A 22,048-nucleotide genomic window follows, 5' to 3' on the forward strand; every position below is an offset into this window, starting at 1 on the left:
TACTCCAGGTGCGGCCTTACCAATACCTTATACAGTTGCAGCAACACCTCCCTGCTTTTGTACTCCATCCCTTTCACAATGAAGGCCAACATTCCATTTGCCTTCCTGATTACCTGCTGCACCTGCAAACTAACCTTTTGGGATTCATGCACAAGGACCCCCAGGTCCCTCTGCACCACAGCATGTTGTAATTTCTCCCCATTCAAATAATATTCCCTTTTACTGTTTTTTTTCCCCAAGGTGGATGACCTCACACTTTCCGACATTGTATTCCATCTGCCAAACCTTAGCCCATTCGCTTGACCTATCCAAATCTCCTTGCAGCCTCTCTGAGTCCTCTACACAACCCGCTTTCCCACTAATCTTAGTGTCATCTGCAAATTTTGTTGCACTACACTCTGTCCCCTCTTCCAGGTCATCTATGTATATTGTAAACAGTTGTGGTCCCAGTACTGATCCCTGTGGCACACCACTAACCACTAACCACTGATTTCCAACCGGAAAAGAACCCATTTATCCCGACTCTCTGCTTTCTGTTAGCCAGCCAATTCTCTATCCATGCTAATACATTTCCTCTGACTCCGCGTACCTTTATCTTCTGCAGTAACCTTTTGTGTGGCACCTTATCGAATGCCTTTTGGAAATCTAAATACACCACATCCATCGGTACACCTCTATCCACCATGCTCGTTATATCCTCAAAGAATTCCAGTAAGTTAGTTAAACATGATTTCCCTTTCATGAATCCATGCTGCGTCTGCTTGATTGCACTATTCCTATCCAGATGTCCCGCTATTTCTTCCTTAATGATAGTTTCAAGCATTTTCCCCACTACAGATATTAAACTAACCGACCTATAGTTACCTGCCTTTTGCCTGCCCCTTTTTTAAACAGAGGCGTTACATTAGCTGCTCTCCAATCCGCTGGTACCTCCCCAGAGTCCAGAGAATTTTGGTAGATTATAACAAATACATCTGCTATAACTTCCGCCATCTCTTTTAATACCCTGGGATGCATTTCATCAGGACCAGGGGACTTGTCTACCTTCAGTCCCATTAGTCTGTCCAGCACTACCTCCCTAGTGATAGTGATCATCTCAAGGTCCTCCCTTCCCACATTCCTATGACCAGCAATTTTTGGCATGGTTTTTGTGTCTTCCACTGTGAAGACGGAAGCAAAATAATTGTTTAAGGTCTCAGCCATTTCCCATTATTAAATCCCCCTTTTCATCTTCTAAGGGACCAACATTTACTTTAGTCACTCTTTTCCATTTTATATATCTGTAAAAGCTTTTACTATCTGTTTTTATGTTTTGCGCAAGTTTACCTTCGTAATCTATCTTCCCTTTCTTTATTGCTTTTTTAGTCATTCTTTGCTGTTGCTTAAAATTTTCCCAATCCTCTAGTTTCCCACTAACCTTGGCCACCTTATACGCATTGGTCTTTGATTTGATACTTTCCTTTATTTCCTTGGTTATCCACGGCTGGTTATCTCTTCTCTTGCCGCCCTTCTTTTTCACTGGAATATATTTTTGTTGCGCATTATGAAAGAGCTCCTTAAAAATCCTCCACTGTTCCTCAATTGTGCCACCGTTTAGTCCTTGTTTCCAGTCTACTTTAGCCAACTCTGCCCTCATCCCACTGTAGTCCCCTTTGTTTAAGCATAGTACGCTCGTTTCTGACACAACTTCCTCATCCTCAATCTGTATTACAAATTCAACCATATTGTGATCACTCATTCCGAGAGGATCTTTTACGAGGAGATCGTTTATTTTTCCTGTCTCGTTACACAGGACCAGATCCAAAATGGCTTGCTCCCTTGTAGGCTCTGTTACATACTGTTCTAAGAAACAATCCCGTGTGCATTCTATGAATTCCTCCTCCAGGCTACCCCCTGCGATTTGATTTGACCAATCGATATGTAGGTTAAAATCCCCCATAACTACTGCCGTTCCTTTTTCACATGCCTCCATTATTCCCTTGATTATTGCCCGCCCCACCATGAAGTTATTATTTGGGGGCCTATAAACTACGCCGACCAGTGACTTTTTCCCCTTTCTATCTCTAATCTCCACCCACAATGATTCAACATTTTGTTCATTGGAGCCAATATCATCCCTCACAACTGCCCTGATATCATCCTTTATTAACAGCGCTATCCCACATCCTTTCCCTTCTTGCCTTTCTTTCTGAATCGTCAGATACCCCTGTATGTTTAATTCCCAGTCTTGGCCACCTTGCAACCATTTTTCTGTAATGGCCACCAAATCATACCCATTTGTAATGATTTGTGCCGTCAACTCATTTACTTTATTTCTAATGCTGCGTGCATTTAGGTAGAGTGTTTTCATCCTAGTTTTTAAACCATGATTTTTAGTTTTTACCCCTCCTGCAGCCCTTTTATATTCAGTGGCCCTTTTTGTTTCTTGCCTTTGGTTTCTCTGCCCTCCACTTTTACTCATCTCTTTTCTGTCTTTTGTTTTTGTCTCCTTTTTGTTTCCCTCTGTCTCCCTGTATTGGTTCCCATCCCCCTGCCATAGTAGTTTAACTCCTCACCAACAGCACTAGCAAACACTCCCCCCTAGGACATTGGTTCCGTTCCTGCCCAAGTGCAGACCGTCCGGTTTGTACTGGTCCCACCTCCCCCAGAACCGGCTCCAATGCCGCACGAATTTGAATCCCTCCCTGCTGCACCACTGCTCAAGCCACGTATTCATCTGTGCTATCCTGCGATTCCTACTCTGACTAGCACGTGGCACTGGTAGCAATCCCGAGATTACTACTTTTGAGGTCCTACTTTTTAATTTAACTCCTAGCTCCCTAAATTCGTCTCGTAGGACCTTATCCCTTTTTTTACCTATGTCGTTGGTACCAATGTGCACCACGACAACTGGCTGTTCTCCCTCCCTTTTCAGAATGTCCTGCACTCGCTTGGAGACATCCTTGACCCTTGCACCAGGGAGGCAACATACCATCCTGGAGTCTCGATTGCGGCCGCAGAAACGCCTATCTATTCCCCTTATGATTGAATCCCCTATCACTATCGCTCTCCCACTCTTTTTTATGCCCTCCTGTACAACAGAGCCAGCCACGGTGCCATGAACTTGGCTGCTGTTGCTCTCCCCTAATGAGTCATCTCCCTCAACAGCACTCAAAACAGTGTATCTGTTTTGCAGGGGGATGACCAGACGGGACCCCTGCACTACCTTCTTTGTACTACTCTGCCTGCTGGTCTTCCATTCCCTAGCTGGCTGTGGATCCTTCTCATGCGGTAAGACCAACTCACTACACGTGCCACTTATGTCATTCTCAGCATTGTGGATGCTCCAGAGTGAATCCACCCTCAGCTCCAATTCCGCAACGCGGTCCATCAGGAGATGGAGGCGGATACACTTCTTACACACGTAGTCGTCAGGGACACCGGAAGCGTCCCTGAGTTCCCACATGGCACAGGAGGAGCATATCACGTGACCGAGCTCTCCTGCCATGCCTTAACCCTTAGATACCCTTAAATTGGTAATAACAATGTTACAGTTTACTTACTGATATAAAAAATAAAAAGAAAAGCTTCTCACCAATCACCAGCCAATCACTTACCCCATTGGCTGTGACGTCACCTTTTGATTCCTTTCTACTTCTTTTTTGCTTTCTCTCCGCTGTAGCTGTACAAGTACGCCTTTATAGGCCGCTCCGACGCTGCTCCCGCCTCTCACCAACTACCACTGCCTGTGGAACACCCGCTGGGCCTTTATAGGCTGCTCCGACGCTGCTCCCGCCTCTCACCAACTGCTGCTACCTGTGGAACACCCGCTGGGCCTTTATAGGCCGCTCCGACGCTGCTCCCGCCTCTCACCAACTACCACTGCCTGTGGAACACCCGCTGGGCCTTTATAGGCTGCTCCGACGCTGCTCCCGCCTCTCACCAACTGCCGCTGCCTGTGGAACACCCGCTGGGCCTTTATAGGCCGCTCCGACGCTGCTCCCACCTCTCGCCAACTGCCGCTGGATTTTTATTGGAATATTCATTGGGATATCTTTGCAGTTCACCTGCCTGGCTGGATTTTTTTCAGGTGAGTGTATAATGTTGGAAGGTGCTTTAGTCTGCTTCAAAACCTTCAAGAAGCTCAGAGAGGGAATGTGCCGTGTTCAACATTGGAGTCACCTAACTACACTGGTTGGAGGAAGAGGAGGAAGAGTAGCAGAAACAGCAGCAGAGGTCTGGGAACCTCAACCAGCTGCACTTAGGGCTGTGAGGAGACCACAAAGGGGGAGGACTGCTTGTAGGTATCCTTATCCTGCCCATAACTCCCAGGAGGAGTTCATCAGCTTCTCCAAAGAGACTGTCAGAGACCTGTGCAGCTTCTCTCCCAGATGGCCATGCATTGTCTGTGGCAGTGAAAGTAACTATGTTCTGCTAATTTATTTTGCCTCCGGCTCTCTATAGACTGCAGCAGACCGCTGACACTTTTTTTTGCCAAAGCCAACAAATTTATAATGTTCCTCATGGCTGCCAGCAGAAAAAGACTCTAGGTTTTACTACCATTGCAGGCTTCCCCAAGTTCAGGCCTTGATTGACTGCACCCATGCAGGCGTCAGATCACCTCCAAATGAACCAGCAGTCTTCATGAACAGGAAAGGCCGACTTAGTAATAAAATCAGAAAATGCTGGAAATCTCAGCAGGTCAAGCAGCATCTGTGGAGTTTCCAGCATTTTCTGTTTTTATTTCAGATTCCAGCAACCGCAGTATTTTGCTTTTGTAAGGCTGTCTTAATGTTGAGTTGGTGAGTGATCACCATCAACACATCATATAGATCTATGACCATTTTCTAGACAGCTGCTTTGATGCCTACATACGGTGCCAGCCCCCCATCTTTGACCCAGCCCAGCAAGTCAAAGGTTGACTGTTTGGGGACAAGGGTTATTCTCTTTTTTTGGGCTCATCATGCCTCTTTGAAACCCATACTCGCTGGCTGAAAGAAAACTGAACCCGAGCCATGGGACCACTACAGTCATCATCGAGGAGACCATTCCAATGCTCAAATGGCCACAGATTCTGTGCAACAAGGACAGCAAATGGAGCCTGCACAAGAAGAATCCGCCATCTGTTGAGGAAGGGTTCGATGACAGCGAGGATGGAGCAGAAGCCGGACAGTCACAGCACCTATCTGCAGCCAGAGCTCTTTGGCAACAGTTCATTGACCACAGATTTAGCTGATCAACTCCTTCCTTCCACCCCTGCATTAACACTGCTCAACAGCATCTCCACAAATTCTTCCACCCTCCAATAGAGTACTTCCAACCTCTGACCAACATTAATATACAGGACACTGCAGGCTCGATCGCCACTACAGAGCTACATTGCAGGTGATTTGTAACAAATTGACATGTTAATTGCTGGTACATCTGCCGTCAAACAGTATTTTCAACCGTGTATTAGTCCAGAGTGCTTTTCTTAAGGTTTTTTTGTGGCTAATCTTGTGCTCCTACAAGGTACTTCCGTAGTGGCTTCAGCATGGATGGTGGAAGGATGCTGATGTTTAGATGAGGGCCCCTGAGGTACTTGTGGTCAGCAACCTATAGCTGCCCAACTGCAGCCTGCTTCCAGGGTAGTCTGGTTCAGCTGGCTTTCTGGCATACTGGCGGGTATTGGTTGAGAGGGTGGCAAATCAGTAGCTGTGCTATCGTCCTGATACATGGCAACATGTTCCACTTCCATGGGTCTGTGGCTCATCACTCCCACTGAGTGCAGGAGATCTGTGAAATGATTGAAGCCCCTAACAACGGGTTCTCCCAACCTTTTGAAGGCAGTGGAGATGGTGGAACCCAGAACTTGCATAGCACCTGTTTGAGCTTCAATCAAAGCCGCAAGAACTGGTGACACAGACCCATGTACAAAGTGTCCATAGCACATGTTCCATGGCATGCTAATGCCTTCCTAGAATCATAGGGCTAGAACCTCCATTTTTTTTGGCATGCTTAACACCCACTTAATGCCCATTTTATCACTGAAATAACGTATAATACCCATATGGAAACTGACGGGCATTTTTAGGAAACTTATCACCAAGCGTTACTTTCCCCATGTGCTTAACGGCAGGAAAAAATATTACTGCCCGCCCACTTTTTTTGGACGGAATCATCAGAATGGGCGAAATCAACACCCATAATATCGCCCAGCGTTACTTTCCGCACTGATTTAACGCCGAGATTCAATATTAACGCCCGCCCACTTTTTTTTGTCGTAAAGAGCACATTTACCGAAACTAGTGGCCATGCGATCGCCCAGTGTCAATTTCACCACCTCACACACATATCGCCCACAATATCGCTCGCCCCAAAAAACGCCCAGACAAAGTGGAACTAACCGGAACTAATCACAGCGTTATGGACGCCATGTTCTAGATCGCATGTCGCGTCCTTTAAAAGGCTGCTGTGCTTTAACCTCGGCGGTGTTCGGATGTATTCTGCAGGTCGTTGGAATTGATGTGAACATCTCTAAAAACATCTTGACCACACTGACCGATTGGAATTGAAGAGGTGTGTTTGTCGGGACATTCCTTGTTTGTGACCAATCGGTGGAAAACCCTCTCTTGGTGACCAATTACATGCAGCAGACTTGACATCGCCGAAGGAACGCTGCACTGCATTATGTGCCCAATGTAAGACGTGACAGACTGATGAGGAGAACCAGATGTTACACCCCCGCAAGTACAAGGAGAAGCATTCTTACCTCGACTTGCCTGACACCACTTGCCTTCGGAGACTGCGCTTCCACAAAGAGGTTATCACTGAGGTATGCCAGCTGGTAAGGGCAGATCTGCAGCCTGCCAGCACCATCAGTACTGCACTGTCCGTCGAGGTCAAAGTCACCGCGGCACTGTCGTTCTATGCCTCGGGTTCTTTTTAGGTCACAGCTGGAGACATTTGCAGACTTTCTCAGTATGCCACACATTGCTGTATTAGACAGGTCACTGAAGCTCTGTACGCACGCAGGAGGGACTTGATCAGCTTCCCTATGACCAGGGAGGCACAGAGTAAGAGGACTCTAGGATTCTCCAGAATTGCAAACTTCCCCAAGGTGTAGGGAGCAATAGACTGTACGCACATCGCGATGCGGGTACCTTTTCGGATGCAGAGGTTTTCAGGAACCGCAAGAGATTCCATGCCCTGAATGTCCAGCTGGTTGTCGACCACCAGCAAATTATACTGGCAGTGAATGCTCAATTTCCAGGCAGCACCCATGATGCTCACATCCTGTGTGAGAGCACTATATCTGACTTGTTTAACAATCAGCCATAAGGTCAAAGCTGGATGCTTGCTGACAAAGGATATGGCCTCGCCACCTGGCTGATGACCCCCCTGCGTGACACCCACACCGAAGCCGAGAGGCAATACAACAAGAGCCACAGAGCAACTCGCAATATCATGGAGAAAACCATTGGAGTGTTGACGCAGCGCTTTAGATGCCCAGACCACTCAGGAGGCGAGGTCCAATACCACCCTGAGCAGGTAGCTCAATTTGTGGTGGTGTGCTCCATGCTGCACAACTTGGCTATCAGGAGGGGACAAGAATTGCCTGATGAGTCTGACAGTCCACCTCACCAGAGAGAGGAAGAGGAGGACAAAGAGGCGGATACTGACATCGGCCCAAACAATCAGGCTGACACTGAAGCCATGCCCCCGCCCCCCTGTAGACCACATGAAAGGGCCCGTGGTGGCATGATAGCTGCAAGACTCTTACATCAGGAGCTCATCAATGATCGCTTTGCCTGAAAGAACGTTGGTGTTATTTACAAGGCTGACACACTGCGGGGTGTGCAGGTCATACATCAATGGTGGGCATCACCTTGGTGACAATTAGAGTCTAAGTTGAATGAAGTTAAGTGTAATTATACCCTTTGATGTTAAGGAATCACCAATGTGTAACAGTGCAGCTATCCGAGCCAATGTGCAACAAGGGTTTGTTAAATAAAAAACATTTAAACCGAACATTAGTCTGAAACCATCAGTATTTCTGTACAAACCAACCCTCCCAACCCCCCCTGCTTCTCCTCCCCATCTCTACCCCTTCCCCTCCTGACTCCAAGCCACCTGGCCGAGGAGCTCCTCAGGCGATGCTTCACTGGGGGAGGCGAGGGGGGGGGGGGGGGGTGGTGGGTGACGGCCGACCTGCTGCTTGGACGGATACGGGAGAGGACGGTCCTGAGGTGGGAACGTGCTCCGAGCCAGAAGCAAGATGTTGCTGCTGACTCTCTTGTCTGGTTGGCAATGGGGGAGCGTCACCTTGGGGTGCAGTGTCGCGCTCCGGGACCACTGGGAGCCCTCTGCCACCAGTGTTCCTGGCTACCAGCTCCAGGGCCTCCTCCATCCCTTCCATGTTATATCTTATTTGTTGGACAAAAACTTGGTGCCAACTATGTTCTTGGTACTTAGTAGGCTTTTTGCTGCTGGTGAATCTCCCTCGTGCCTCTCACAACAGCCAGACAAGCACACACCACAGCCACACACGCTTTCAGTGCCTCTGAGCTCCCTTTCTCTCTGTCTCCTCTTCTGCGCATGTCATGATGACCCTTGACCTCCTGAATCGCGGGAATCAAGCGTTGCCATGCCGTTGCTAAGGACGGCCCCACTTTATGGCAGAAGGTCAAAAAAATTTAACGCTACCGCCCATTTGATATCGCTCGCGGTAACGCCCATTTTCAAAAGTGGAGACTAGGTGCTTTGAGAATGGGCGAGAAACCAGCGATCTGAAAACCCTTTTTTACCACCCATGCCAGAAATAATTCCCATTTTTGGGCGATAAGCACAAAAGTGGAGGTTCTAGCCCATAGAATAGTACAGCTCAGAAGGAGGCCATTCAGCCAATTGAGCCTGCAGGACTCCCCTGCTCTTTCCCTACATCCCTGCAAATTTTTCTCCTTCAAGTTTTTTTATCCAATTCCCTTTGAAAGCTATTGTTAAATCTGTTTCCACCACCCTATCAGGCAGTGCATTCCAAATCCTAACCACTCGTTGCATAAAAAGGTTTTCCTTATGCCTTGCACAAAAGAGCCCACTAGCTCCATCACACTCACAGACATGGCACAGCAGGTCCTAGACAGGCTCTCCAATACCTTGAACAATTGCTGGTGCACAGAAAGCAGATTTCTTTTTTGAAAGCTGAGACTCTATACTTGTCCTCTTTAGCAGAGCTAGGAGCCGAGCTTGTCGTCTGGCAAGCCATTGCCTGGACTGTCCTTTTCACTAGCCCTTGCTCACGTGCTCTGTGATGCACCTCAAACTGTACTGGTGCTCATTAGGGATTAAGTGAGTGTTGGTGCTTCTACGGGAGGGTTATCCGTCTCAGAGTCTTGTTCTGCAGGGTCCAAGTCAAGGCATGGATCTAGAAAAAGGGAAGAGGAATCAGGAAAGGAAAGGTTAGTCAATAGCTATGTAGCACCAGGTTGCCTTGCAGCCTGTATGTAAAATTGCTTGAGGAAAGAGAAAAGATCAGAGTAATAGGCAGATGCCCTGCTGAACAAGGCCTCGAAACTCACCATCGCCGATGCTCTTTGAGCTGCCTGCCCAGATTATTCCCAAGGATTCCGCCTCCATTTGGGTGAGGCTTTGTACACAAGCTGGACTTCCCCAAGTTCGGGTCCTCTCCCACCTTGTCCTGGAAATACAGGGAGTGAGTTAGTGTGTGATTGTTGTAATGGGTATGCAGATGTGAAAGCTTCATAGAGGATGCATGCTGATAGGGAGAAGCAACAAGTTGTGAGCACGACGGCGAGAGGGTCATATCCAAAAAAGTGGCTCCAGTGTGAAATGTGAAAGCAGTTGGCAGGGGAGTGAAATCAGATTTCTGTCTGTGCCTCGTGCGAGGGAAGCAGCAGGTGAATATGTAATTAGAAAAAGGAGAGATGCTGCAGCATCCCGTTGTGATTGGAGGAAAAGCATGTGGAGGGTAGTGTTTGGGAGATGGGGAAAGTGCTGTGGCCAGGTTGAATGCAGAGAAATACAAACAAGACATAATTCTCACCTTTGATGTTCGGGTATGATCGCTGAAGCACCTGTGACTATGAACCCATGTTCTGAGGGTGATGGTCTGAATGTTGACAATCTCAGCTACCTCACTCCAGGCCTGCTGCAGTCTGTCTCGCCACCCGCCTGCCATCTGAGAGGGGAAAAAACCTACCTGCATGCGTTCACCTGCTCAACAAGGACTTGCACTGCTGAGTCACTAAACCCAGATGCTCTTGCCTGAGATATATTGTAGTCTAAATCTCCCAATAGCAGCAAAAACTTCCAGAGAGTGAATGACACCTCAATTGAAAAGATGCATTCACTGTTTAAATTGTCGCTGGGCCCATAAAGCTCAGCCCTCCAATTGGACGGGCCGCCCATCACCGCTAGAAATGTTTGGGTGGCCCATTAATGACATTTGAATATGGCCATCAAAATGGTTTGGCCACTCGGTGATGTCATCCCATCCATTGCCTGTATAAAAGTTGCCCGAAGTTAAAATCTACCCCTCAGATATTGAAATACACTGGTATAGCTACAGCAGGAGATCAGGATATGGAAATATATCAATACAGAGACAGAGGAGATCAAAATACTAAAATATATTACCCCAGAGAAAGAGGGCGATCAGGATACGGAAATACATGAACACAAAATTTGAAGCAGCATCAAAGAGAGAGAATAGACAACACTCTGACAATTGCTTATACTTTCCAATTGCAATCGCCTTTTAACTGTTTGTTGCTGCATCATGGTCCATTACATTTACCAAGCAACACGGAAGGTACAAGGTGTATTCACAGACTCACATAAGGTAGGCTAAACACTTGGATGGCACACATCTCTCTGATTCCTCGTTTCAACATACTTCTCTTTTCATCTGCTTCCATTAGGACACCACAATTAACAGGAGGCAGCGCGTGCCCTTAGGCAGGGGACTCCGAAGCTACCACCCATGAATCCTTATGAGGCGAGGGCCCTGAAGAATCTGGGTGATCAAGGGAATAGGAGGAGGGGAGGGTGGAGATCTCCCCTTGATCACTGATAGAATCATCTTTTGTTTCTCATTCATTAGCACCTCATTCACATAGGCAGTCCTTGTAGCAGTGCAACATAACACACTATGGGGAGGAATTGCACCCTTTAAGGCCCATTATCGCCTCACGGTAACGGGATGGTAAGGCCTTTCCGCCCAGGGGCAGGGCCAACCCATCTGCAATTGCCCCTGAGCCGGTGGCGGCGGGACTGGGTTTCTGCTACGCCCCGTGTTTCCGCCCTGCCCGGTGCACCAACCCCTTACTGACCAGCGGTGACCCTTTTCCGCCCCGCGGGGAAATTGCCCCGCGGGAGCGTGGCCACCACCGGTCGGTGCCCCCGACAGCTTTGCATGGTGGGAATCTGCCAGTGGCTGGGCAGTGCGGCCGCCTTTAAAGGGGAGGGGCGCAAGCCGCGGCCGCCATTTTGCTTTAATTGTCGGTCGGCTCCTGAGTCAGCCCAACAATGGCAGCCGAACTCTTCCCTGGTGGTCCAGTGGGCTTCACGTTGGCCTCGCAGCATCCCTCCCCTTTAAGTGAAAGGGAGCGACGTTGTGACGTGTTAGCACAACGCGGCATGTCTGCATCCCAACCCGAACCCGCCCCTACACAGCCTCAAACAGTGCCCCAAAGCGCTGGGAGGCGGTGTCAGAGATAAAGAGTGGAATTTTCCAACTCTTCCCTCTGACTCCTGCCGGGCGGTACATTTCCTGATAAATCGAAGTGCCTTCTCCAATTTCCTGCAGAGGGCAAATTCGGCGCCTATAATATATAAACATAAGAACATAAGAAATAGGAACAGGAATAGGCCATACGGCCCCTCGAGCCTGCTCCACCATTCAATGAGATCATAGCTGATCTGATCATGGACTCAGCTCCACTTCCCTGCCTGCTCCCCATAACCCCTTATCGTTTAAGAAACTGTCTATTTCTGTCTTAAATTTATTCAATGTCCCAGCTTCCACAGCTCTCTGAGGCAGTGAATTCCACAGATTTACAACCCTCTGTGAGAAGAGATTTCTCCCCATCTCTGTTTTAAATGGGCGGCCCCTTATTCTGAGACTATGGGCCCAAATTTCCCCAGGAGTTGCTCTCTAGTTCTCGTCACCCCCATCAGTGGAAACATCCTCTCTGCATCCACCTTGTCAAACCCCCTCATAATCTTATACATTTTGATAAGATCACCTCTCATTCTTCTGAATTCCAATGAGTAGAGGCCCAACCTACTCAACCTTTCCTCATAAGTCAAACCCCTCATCCCTGGAATTAAACTAATGAACCTTCTCTGAACTGCATCCAAAGCAAATATATCCTTTCGTAAATATGGAAACCAAAACTGCACACAGTATTCCAGGTGTGGCCTCACCAATACCTTATATAGCTGTAGCCAAGATACCATTGGCCTTCCTGATAACTTGCTGTACCTGCATACTATCCTTTTGTGTTTCATGCACAAGTGCCCCCAGGTCCCGCTGTACTGCGGCACTTTGCAATCTTTTTCCATTTAAATAATAACTTGCTCTTTGATTTTTTCTGCCAAAGTGCATGACCTCACACTTTCCAACATTATACTCCATCTGCCAAATTTTTGCCCACTCACTTAGCCTGTCTATGTCCTTTTGCAGATTTTTTGTGTCCTCCTCACACATTGCTTCTCCTCCCATCTTTGTATCGTCAGCAAACTTGGCTACGTTACACTCAGTCCCTTCTTCCAAGTTGTTACTATAGATTGTAAATAGTTGGGGTGCCAGCACTGATCCCTGCGGCACCCACTCGTTACTGGTTGCCAACGAGAGAATGAACTATTTATCCCGACTCTCTGTTTTCTGTTGGCTAGCCAATCCTCTATCCATGCTAATATATTACCCCCAACCCTGTGAACTTTTATCTTGTGCAGTAACCTTTTACGTGGCACCTTATCAAATACCTTCTGGAAGTCCAAATACAGCACATCCACTGGTTCCCCTTTATCCATCCTGTTCGTTACATCCTCAAAGAATTCCAGCAAATTTGTCAAACATGACTTCCCCTTCATAAATCCATGCTGACTCTGCCTGACATGATTTTACTTTTCCAAATGTCCTGCTACTGCTTCTTTAATAATGGACTCCAACTTTTTCCCAACCACAGATGTTAGGCTAACTGGTCTATAGTTTCCTGCTTTTTGTCTGCCTTCTTTTTTTAAATAGGGGCATTACATTAGCAGTTTTCCAATCTGCCACCTAAGCTCTAAAACATTGCCACCATTCTAAAATACGTTTTTTTTGTTCCTCCAGTTGTCCAAGAGTAGAAGGTGGCATACTCCAATATTCTGACTCAACCTGACATTAATCACAGCCTGAAGCAGCTGTGGATAGCTGCCTAAGAAATGTTACGAATACTTCAGAGAAGCTGGAATGAGCCCAAAGCAAAGAAATTAAACGTGGTGGTTACCTTAACAGTCACTAACAGTGCAGTGGGTATAACAGATACTACTCATATGTGACATTTCCAACAAACCATTTACACCCAGCAAAGGAGGCAGACCTCTTGATTGAAAATATATTAAATAACAAAAAAAACCTCTGGATCTTAAATATTTTTTATAAGGTAATTTCAACTTTTTAAGTAACTTTTCCTTCAGTGTAGATTTACGATCACATTTACAACGGAAGGACAGTCATATCTAGCTTTACATTATCAAAGGCGATCAGGAATGGTGTCTGGGGTCCCCATGGAAATAAATTTATTACCTTCATGGCCTCACCCCCACTGCACAGGCTTGACTTTACTAAGGCTTTAACAAGCATACATTGACTTTTTTCAGAACTTTTTGTTAATATTAATCTAATATAGGGCAACAAGGCCTGAAAGACAAGCTGTCAATGTAATGGAGAAAGGGATCAACGAGAATGCCTGATCAGACTGGAACAAAGAGTGTTCCACATATCCTATAAAGGCAGGATTAGGAATGTCAGTTTTGAAGAAATTCTGTGTGTATCTTTTACTAATGGATAAATAGTATAATTCTATTTGCAATCCAGCAGTTTTTACATGTCTATTTTTTTCACTAAAGGTTAGCTACTTGCAGGTATTTTATCCCCATATATTGCTACAAATTATATTGAAACTGAAATTCCTGCTTTTATAGATCAATTCTTGAGCACCGATCTCTGAGATAAACTGCTAACTATTTTTTTTCCATGCTAATGTTCCATATGCAGCTACTCTGTCTCCTCTGATTAAGCTAAGTTGAGTAGTTTCCCCCATTCCACATCTTTCAATCTTGCAAACCAATCTTCTGGTGTGGCACTGTATCAAAAGTTGAAATCTAAATATATAACTTTCACTTAGTTCCCCTTTGTCCACCAAGTCCTTTATTTCTTCAAAGAAATAGACAATAGATTTTTTTTTTTACATGTGACCTCCCATCATAGCTGCCAATCAATCAAAACCTCCCATTATCTTTTGCGCTGAGGAAAACTTATAGCTTACATGTACAATTTTTTTTAATCCCAAGGCTACAGCCAGCATTCTGTTGCAATGTATCAGCAGGAACTGACCTTGTGAAGTCTTCGTCTCCTATCACATGCCGAGGGACTGGAGAGTATCGCCCCGAAGTGATAGCCGGCAGCGGATATGTGGGTTTGTTCTCAACTCCACCCATATAGCCCATACCAGAGTTCACATGATTATCAGTCAGGGTCGAAAATGCTGCAACAGAAAGAAAAATGCAATGAATTAATGGCAGTTCAAATCCAAATGTTACATGTTAGTCGAAATAAATATGTCATTTGCTAAGCAGCCCAGTATTATAGTATATTGGGCATCAAAATGTTGTTTCTTGAGAACTGGGAAATGGGCTCATTCCGTGATCTCCACACATAAACTTACTGTTGTCTAGAAGAGGACAGATATTTCCTCTCAAGAAGACAGCGAGAATTATCCAGGTTCCAGACTGATCATACTGAGGGTGACAGGCTGTGAACTATGTCTGGCCAGAGAGTGGGGCAGCCCACAATGTGGTCCAGGCCAGGAAGTAAATCAGGCAGAAGTATGTCAGGTGAGGAGCCTGTCAGAATGAGAAGTAGGTCAGGTTGAGAAATGCATCAGGCTGTAGTCTGGTGTGTGTGAGAACAAGGAGTGCATTATGAGGTATAGGGGGCCAGGTTGCTTAAAATGTCTAGGTGGGTAATGGATCAGGCTGTGGAAAGTTTCATGATAGTGGCAACACAGCTGATAACAAAATATGGTCCTGATTTTAATTCCGGGCTGGTTTTGGGCAAGTGGGCAGTGGTACGAGTTAGATACTCAACCGCTGTTCTCGAAATGAGGCTCAGGGTATTTTAACTCTCAGGCCTCATTTAAATCCCACTGGCCTACTTCCCATCAATGATGGAAAGTTGCATGCTCCAGAGTATGCATGCCAAAACCAGGTAAGTGGCAGGATCGGCCGCTGGGGCCGTTAGCAATCGAGTGGGAACTCAGCTTCATTTATCCCTTCAAGAACATAGGGTGATGAGAGTAACTCTAGTGCCCATACCATGCAACAGCTGAGACTGGCTAACTGAGCAGAGACTTCCATTCCGGGTCTCTATGGCTCAGTTTCACAATGGGCATAAAATGAACCAACTGAGTTACTGGGGAGCTCCACACAAAGACTATCTTGCGCAAGTTTTCATCCCTCGTAGCAATATTGTCAATGAGGGAGGTAACACTCTACAATTGACACACTCTAAATACTTACTGCTTGCGTAGTCAGGAGGCGCGTATACGTCATTGAGGTGACTGCCTCCAGGTTTAGCAACTTTCAAATAAACCATATCCGAGGTGTTCTTGAGAGCAGCCACAGCTTCTTCATGCCGTACCTCCTGCAGGCTGATGTTATTGACCTGCCCAGCACAAAGAGCAAGGTTTTTACAATTACACCATCCATAAAAGCAGTGTTACAATTCATATATTCAAAACCAAATGTTGACCACGACACTCTGCTTTCTGTCTATTAGCCAATGTCATGTTCATGCTGCCAGTGCTCCTTTAATCCCATGGGCTTCAATTTTGCTAATAGGTCTACCACGAGGTACTTTATCAAATGCTTTTGAATGTCCAGATACACAATATCAACCACACTACCCTCATCAACCCTCTCTGCTGCTTCATTCAGCTTGTTGATTAAATGTGCACTTAAGCGCTGGTCATTCCTCTGAATTTGTTTTTTTGGTACGTTACTTACTATAAAAAGCCATCTCAGTTTCACATTCCAAAAGAGCAAGGTGATTAAACATATTGAAATGTATAAATATAAAACAGTGCTTACAGCAAGCAGCCGATCCCCTGTCTGCAGTCTACCATCTTTCTGTGCTGCTCCTCCTTCAATGATTTTGGTAATATAGATACTGTTATCTCCAGGAATGTGCTGATTCCCAATGCCTCCAGCAATACTGAACCCCAGACCTAAGAGACAGAGTATGAAAAACAATGGGCTAGAATTTTCTAGCAACCCGCCAGCGCCCGATTGCCGCCCAAAAGAACGTTAAGATGCCCAAGATTATCGCCGGCTAAAACTTCCTCCCAAAAAAAGAAAAAAATCCGGCCAGCGAAAAAAATCTGCGTTGCACCCTGATTCTCGGCGAAAAAGTAGAATTTAGGGTCGATTGGGCGGTTCCTAAAGAAAATGGGCGTTAAATAAAAAAATTCACTCGGCTGCGGGTTGGGCCTAGGAGGAGAAAAACACTAAAAATATTTTTTCAAAAAACAGAACATAAAAAAAATCATTAAAATATTCTCAAGACCCTTTTAACCTAAATCACCACAACAGAATTTTAAAATAATGAATAAAAAAACAATTACTATTTTCTTGCAGAGCTACTTACCTAGCGCCCAGCTCCGCTGATTCTTGTGGATGTTTTTTTTATACTTACCTACGGGTCACCGCTGAGCCAAGTATCGCGCCAGGACGCTCTGAGGACGGTGCAGGCAAAATCCACTCCACTGTGTTAGTGTCCAGTAAGCAAAGTTGAAAATTACCCCTGGCCCCAGTATTTCCTCAATCTGCCATGAGCAGCACCATACAGTCCGCTCCCCAGCAGTACCTCGAGACTGCCGTTGTAACTCAGCTGGGCAATTTCTCGCCGACCTGGTTATCGCCAACAATGGCCAATATTGCCCAGAAACCGGGCGGTAAGCCAATGCAATTTCTAGCCCAAAGTTACTTACGTTGTGACAGTGCAATGCTAGAGAAGGGGCTGTGCAAAACTCAGGCTGTGATGAACAGGGAGGTGCCTACTTCAGCACTAAAGAACAAGCATTAGAGACAACAGCCGCAAATAAAGGAAAGTTGAACATTCTAAAACTTTAAGAGTGATTTCAAACTATAATTCAGGTAAGAAATACTTTAAACACTTCAGAATCTGGAAAGGTAGAAGTTTTAACCAGAAAATGAAGATATTTTGAAATTGAGCACGGCACTGAGGACATTAGATACTTGTAATAGATATCTGTGGAAAGCTATTGCAAGAGACGGAGTGGGGGATTTTTGAGTTGGGTGGGCAATGTTATTGTACCGTCTGCCCGATGTCGGCAGAAGAAGGTAAAACTGATAAAATTGGCGCGTTGCCAATGCTGTACAAGTGTGGTCAGGATGCTTCTGAATCGGAATGGGCAGGTGGTGGAAGAATTGGCAGCTCCTCCAGGGAGATGAGCCAGAGAAACACCTTGCAGGGGGTCAGATGATAGAATCGGGGCTACGGAGGGACCAGCATCAGACGGGACGATTCATGCTCCTCTTGGTCTCACAAAAATCATTTAAAAAACCTATCTTGAATGTTTTCTGAACGGTCTCAAGCGGTCCCTTTAAGGAGTGCTGGTTTCGCCAAACTGTTCAGATCCATTGTGAGGAACATGATCAGTGCATGGTTAGCCGAGTGGAAGACCCAAATTGTATTGGGGTCCTAAATACATCATCAGATCCCGATTTAAATATATTAATGAGGCTTCTACCTGTTTCGGGCAGGAGTAGTGACTGCCTAAATAGAGGCCCACTTGAAAACTGCATCTGGTAAGCCTCCGGCAGCAAGTCAATAGTAAGCTTAAAAAAGAAAAGGCATCTCACTACTGCCCTGTTCACTCTGAAAAACAGGGTGAGACAAAAATTACCACTAGTGAGTGAGAAGTCCATTCTCTTCAGAAGTCCAACTTATCCCCTTATCTGTGGCAATGGGCTTCCAACGATATCTATTACAACTTCCACAGGCCCCCACAATTACCTGGATTATGCTTCTAACTCCCTGCTTCCTGTAAAGACTCCCTCTCCTTTTACATTTTTTTCCATCATTGGATTAGTCGAGGCTAGAGGTTACAAAGGCATGGGTGAGGGTTTCTGCAGCACATGGGTTGAGGTGGGGGTGGAAGCGAACAAAGTTACAGGGTAAAATTAGGCAGTTTTTGTCATGGGAGAGGATTATGGGGTTGGAAATTCTGGTTTCGGCTGGATCGGATGCCATGGTTGCAAACAGGTTCAGCCTGAGACCGCGGCCAGGGAGAGGGATGTAATTGATGCCAAGGGAACTGAGTTTGTGACAGATATTACCAATGTCCAGCCGGAAGAAGTTGTGCTGATCGAAGACTGAATGTTGGTCAAGCAGTCTGGCAACACAGAAGCAGTGGAAGGCTCAAGAGAGGTGGTGGAAATGCCGATCTGGGTATCATCAGCGTACACGTGGTAGCTGACCCCATGTCTGCGGATGCTATCACCAAGGGGCAGCATGTAAATGAGGAAGAGGAGGGCGGGGCAAAGATATATCCTTGGGGATTCTGAAGAAAACATTATGGGGGCTTGAAGAGAAGCCATTGTTGGAGATACTGTGGCTATTATATGATGGGTAAGAATGGAACCAAGCAAGGGTCGTCTTAGTGAGCTGGGCAAGAGAGCAACGAGGAGGCTTCTGTGGTCTGTCATGTATTCAACCAGCATTGTAACCCATGTATAAACTGACCTAAGTTGTACACCGTGAGAACACTGACCACTAGGTGGGAGACACTCCTAACCTGGACCTTCAGGTATAAAAGGGGAAGCTCCACCCACCTTCATCGCTTGAGTGCTAAGGAATAAAGGACAGGTCACAGACTGACCTTCTCTCAAGCATGGGCCTCGTGTGCATTTATACTGTGTAGTAAGGATGTATCGGTGGTCAACCATGTAAAAGGCTGTAGAAAGGTTGAGGAGAACAAGGAGGGATAATGCATCACAGTCACAGTGACAGGCAGAAACCTGATTGGAAAGATTCAAATGGAGAGTTGCGGGAAAGATGGGCAGGGATTTGGTAGGTGACATGTACAAGAACTTTAGAGAGGAAACAGATTTGAGATGGGGTGGTAGTTTGCAAGGACAGATGGGTCAAGAGTAGTTTTTTTTGGAAGGGTGAATACAGCGGTCTTGAAAGGGGAGGGCGCTGTACAATACCTGAGGATGGGGCACAATTTACAACATCAGCTAGCATGGGGGCCAGGAAGTGCAGCTGGGTGGTCAGTAGTTTAGTGGGAATGGGGTGAATGGAGAAGAAGGTGCATTTCATACTCAAGGTGAGGTCAAAGACGGCATGAGGAAGATGAAAGAAAAACAGGGGAGAGATGTGGGTTCAGGGCTAGAGCAGGGGGGAGCCTGGAGGCAGTTTTGCTTGGTGGGCAAGGGTATTTGCAAGCAGTTTCAATCTTGCTTGATCCTACTCTTCCAGAATACTGCTGTCTTTTCATTACAATATGCAGTTGTGCCTTAAATAAGTGCAATGTCCCAGCTGCAACCACTCAACCGGGCATTCCGTTCCTGTGAATAAATATTTCCTGGTTTCAGTTCTAAAATTGTCCTTTATAACCCTGAAACTCTTATCCTACTGCTTAGGCATATCTGATAGAAATTGTTTTGGGTTTACATTCTCCATTATGTAACATGTCTTATAAATAACAACAACAACTTATATAGCGCATTTAACGTAGTGAAACTTCGCAAGGCGCTTCACAGGAGTATTATGACACAAAAAAATTGACACCGGAATGAGTGATCACAGTATGGTTGAATTTGTAATACAGATTGAGGGTGAGGAAGTAGTGTCTCAAACGAGCGAACTATGCTTAAACAAAGGGGACTACAGTGGGATGAGGGCAGAGTTAGCTAAAGTAGACTGGGAACACAGACTAAACGGTGGCACAATTGAGGAACAGTGGAGGACTTTTAAGGAGCTCTTTCATAGTGCTCAACAAAAATCTATTCCAGTGAAAAAGAAGGGCGGTAAGAGAAGGGATAACCAGCCGTGGATAACCAAGGAAATAAAGGAGAGTATCAAATTAAAAACCATTGCGTATAAGGTGGCCAAGATTAGTGGGAAACTAGAAGATTGGGAAAATTTTAAACGACAGCAAAGAATGACTAAGAAAGCAATAAAGAAAGGAAAGATAGATTACGAAAGTAAACTTGCGCAAAACATAAAAACAGATAGTAAAAGCTTTTACCGATATATAAAACGGAAGAGAGTGACTAAAGTAAATGTTGGTCCCTTAGAAGATGAGAAGGGGGATTTAATAATGGGAAATGTGGAAATGGCTGAGACCTTATACAATTATTTTCCTTCGGTCTTCACAGTGGAAGACACAAAAACCATGCCACAAATTGCTGGGCACGGGAATGTGGGAAGGGAGGACCTTGAGACAATCACTATCACTAGGGAGGTAGTGCTGGACAGGCTAATGGGATTCAAGGTAGACAAATCCCCTGGTCCTGATGAAATGCATCCCAGGGTATTAAAAGAGATGGCGGAAGTTATAGCAGATGCATTCGTTATAATCTACCAAAACTCTCTGGACTCTGGGGAGGTACCATTGGATTGGAAAGCAGCTAATGTAACGCCTCGGTTTAAAAAAGGGGGCAGACAAAAGGCAGGTAACTATAGGCTGGTTAGTTTAACATCTGTAGTGGGGAAAAAGCTTGAAGCTATCATTAAGGAAGAAATAGCGAGACATCTAGATAGGAATAGTGCAATCAAGCAGACGCAACATGGATTCATGAAGGGGAAATCATGTTTAACTAATTTACTGGAATTCTTTGAGGATATAACGAGCATCGTGGATAAAGGTGTACCGATGGATGTGGTGTATTTAGATTTCCAAAAGGCATTCGATAAGGTGCCACACAAAAGGTTACGACAGAAGATAAAGGTGCGCGGAGTCAGAGGAAATGTATTAGCATGGATAGAGAATTGGCTGGCGAACAGAAAGCAGAGAGTGGGGATAAATGGGTCCTTTTCGGGTTGGAAATCGGTGGTTAGTGGTGTGCCACAGGGATCGGTGCTGGGACCACAACTGTTTACAATATACATAGATGACCTGGAAGAGGGGACCGAGTGTAGTGTAACAAAATTTGCAGATGACACAAAGATTAGTGGGAAAGCGGGTTGTGTGGAGGACACAGAGAAGCTGCAAAGAGATTTAGATAGGTTAAGCGAATGGGCTAAGGTTTGGCAGATGGAATACAATGTCGGAAAATGTGAGGTCATCCACCTTGGGAAAAAAAACAGTAAAAGGGAATATTATTTGAATGGGGAGAAATTACAACATGCTGTGGTGCAGAGGGACCTGGTGGTCCTTGTGCATGAACCCCAAAAAGTTAGTTTGCAGGTGCAGCAGGTAATCAGGAAGGCGAATGGAATGTTGGCCTTCATTGCGAGAGGGATGGAGTACAAAAGCAGGGAGGTCCTGCTGCAACTGTACAGGGTATTGGTGAGGCCCACCTGGAGTACTGCGTACAGTTTTGGTCACCTTACTTAAGGAAGGATATACTAGCCTTGGAGGGGGTACAGAGACGATTCACTCGGCTGATTCTGGAGATGAGGGGGTTACCTTATGATGATAGATTGAGTAGACTGGGTCTTTACTCGTTGGAGTTCAGAAGGATGAGGGGTGATGTTATAGAAACATTTAAAATCATGAAAGGGATAGACAAGATAGAGGCAGAGAGGTTGTTTCCACTGGTCGGGGAGACT

At 45.9% G+C, this 22,048-nt stretch overlaps 1 protein-coding gene across 2 annotated transcripts in view; it reads right to left on the reverse strand.

The window, feature by feature from the left end:
* Positions 1–22,048, reverse strand: part of dlg3 (discs, large homolog 3 (Drosophila)) — a 779,594-nt gene that overhangs the window by 217,433 nt on the left and 540,113 nt on the right. For both annotated transcript variants that reach the window (XM_070882612.1, XM_070882613.1), the window contains 3 exons: positions 16,336–16,472; positions 15,766–15,910; positions 14,582–14,732 (listed from right to left, as the gene is read on the reverse strand). In XM_070882612.1, coding sequence (XP_070738713.1) covers positions 14,582–14,732; positions 15,766–15,910; positions 16,336–16,472 — 433 coding nt within the window. The remainder of the gene's footprint in view (positions 1–14,581; positions 14,733–15,765; positions 15,911–16,335; positions 16,473–22,048) is intronic.

This window comes from Pristiophorus japonicus, chromosome 6 (assembly GCF_044704955.1).
Source record: "Pristiophorus japonicus isolate sPriJap1 chromosome 6, sPriJap1.hap1, whole genome shotgun sequence".
NCBI lineage: Eukaryota > Metazoa > Chordata > Chondrichthyes > Pristiophoridae > Pristiophorus > Pristiophorus japonicus.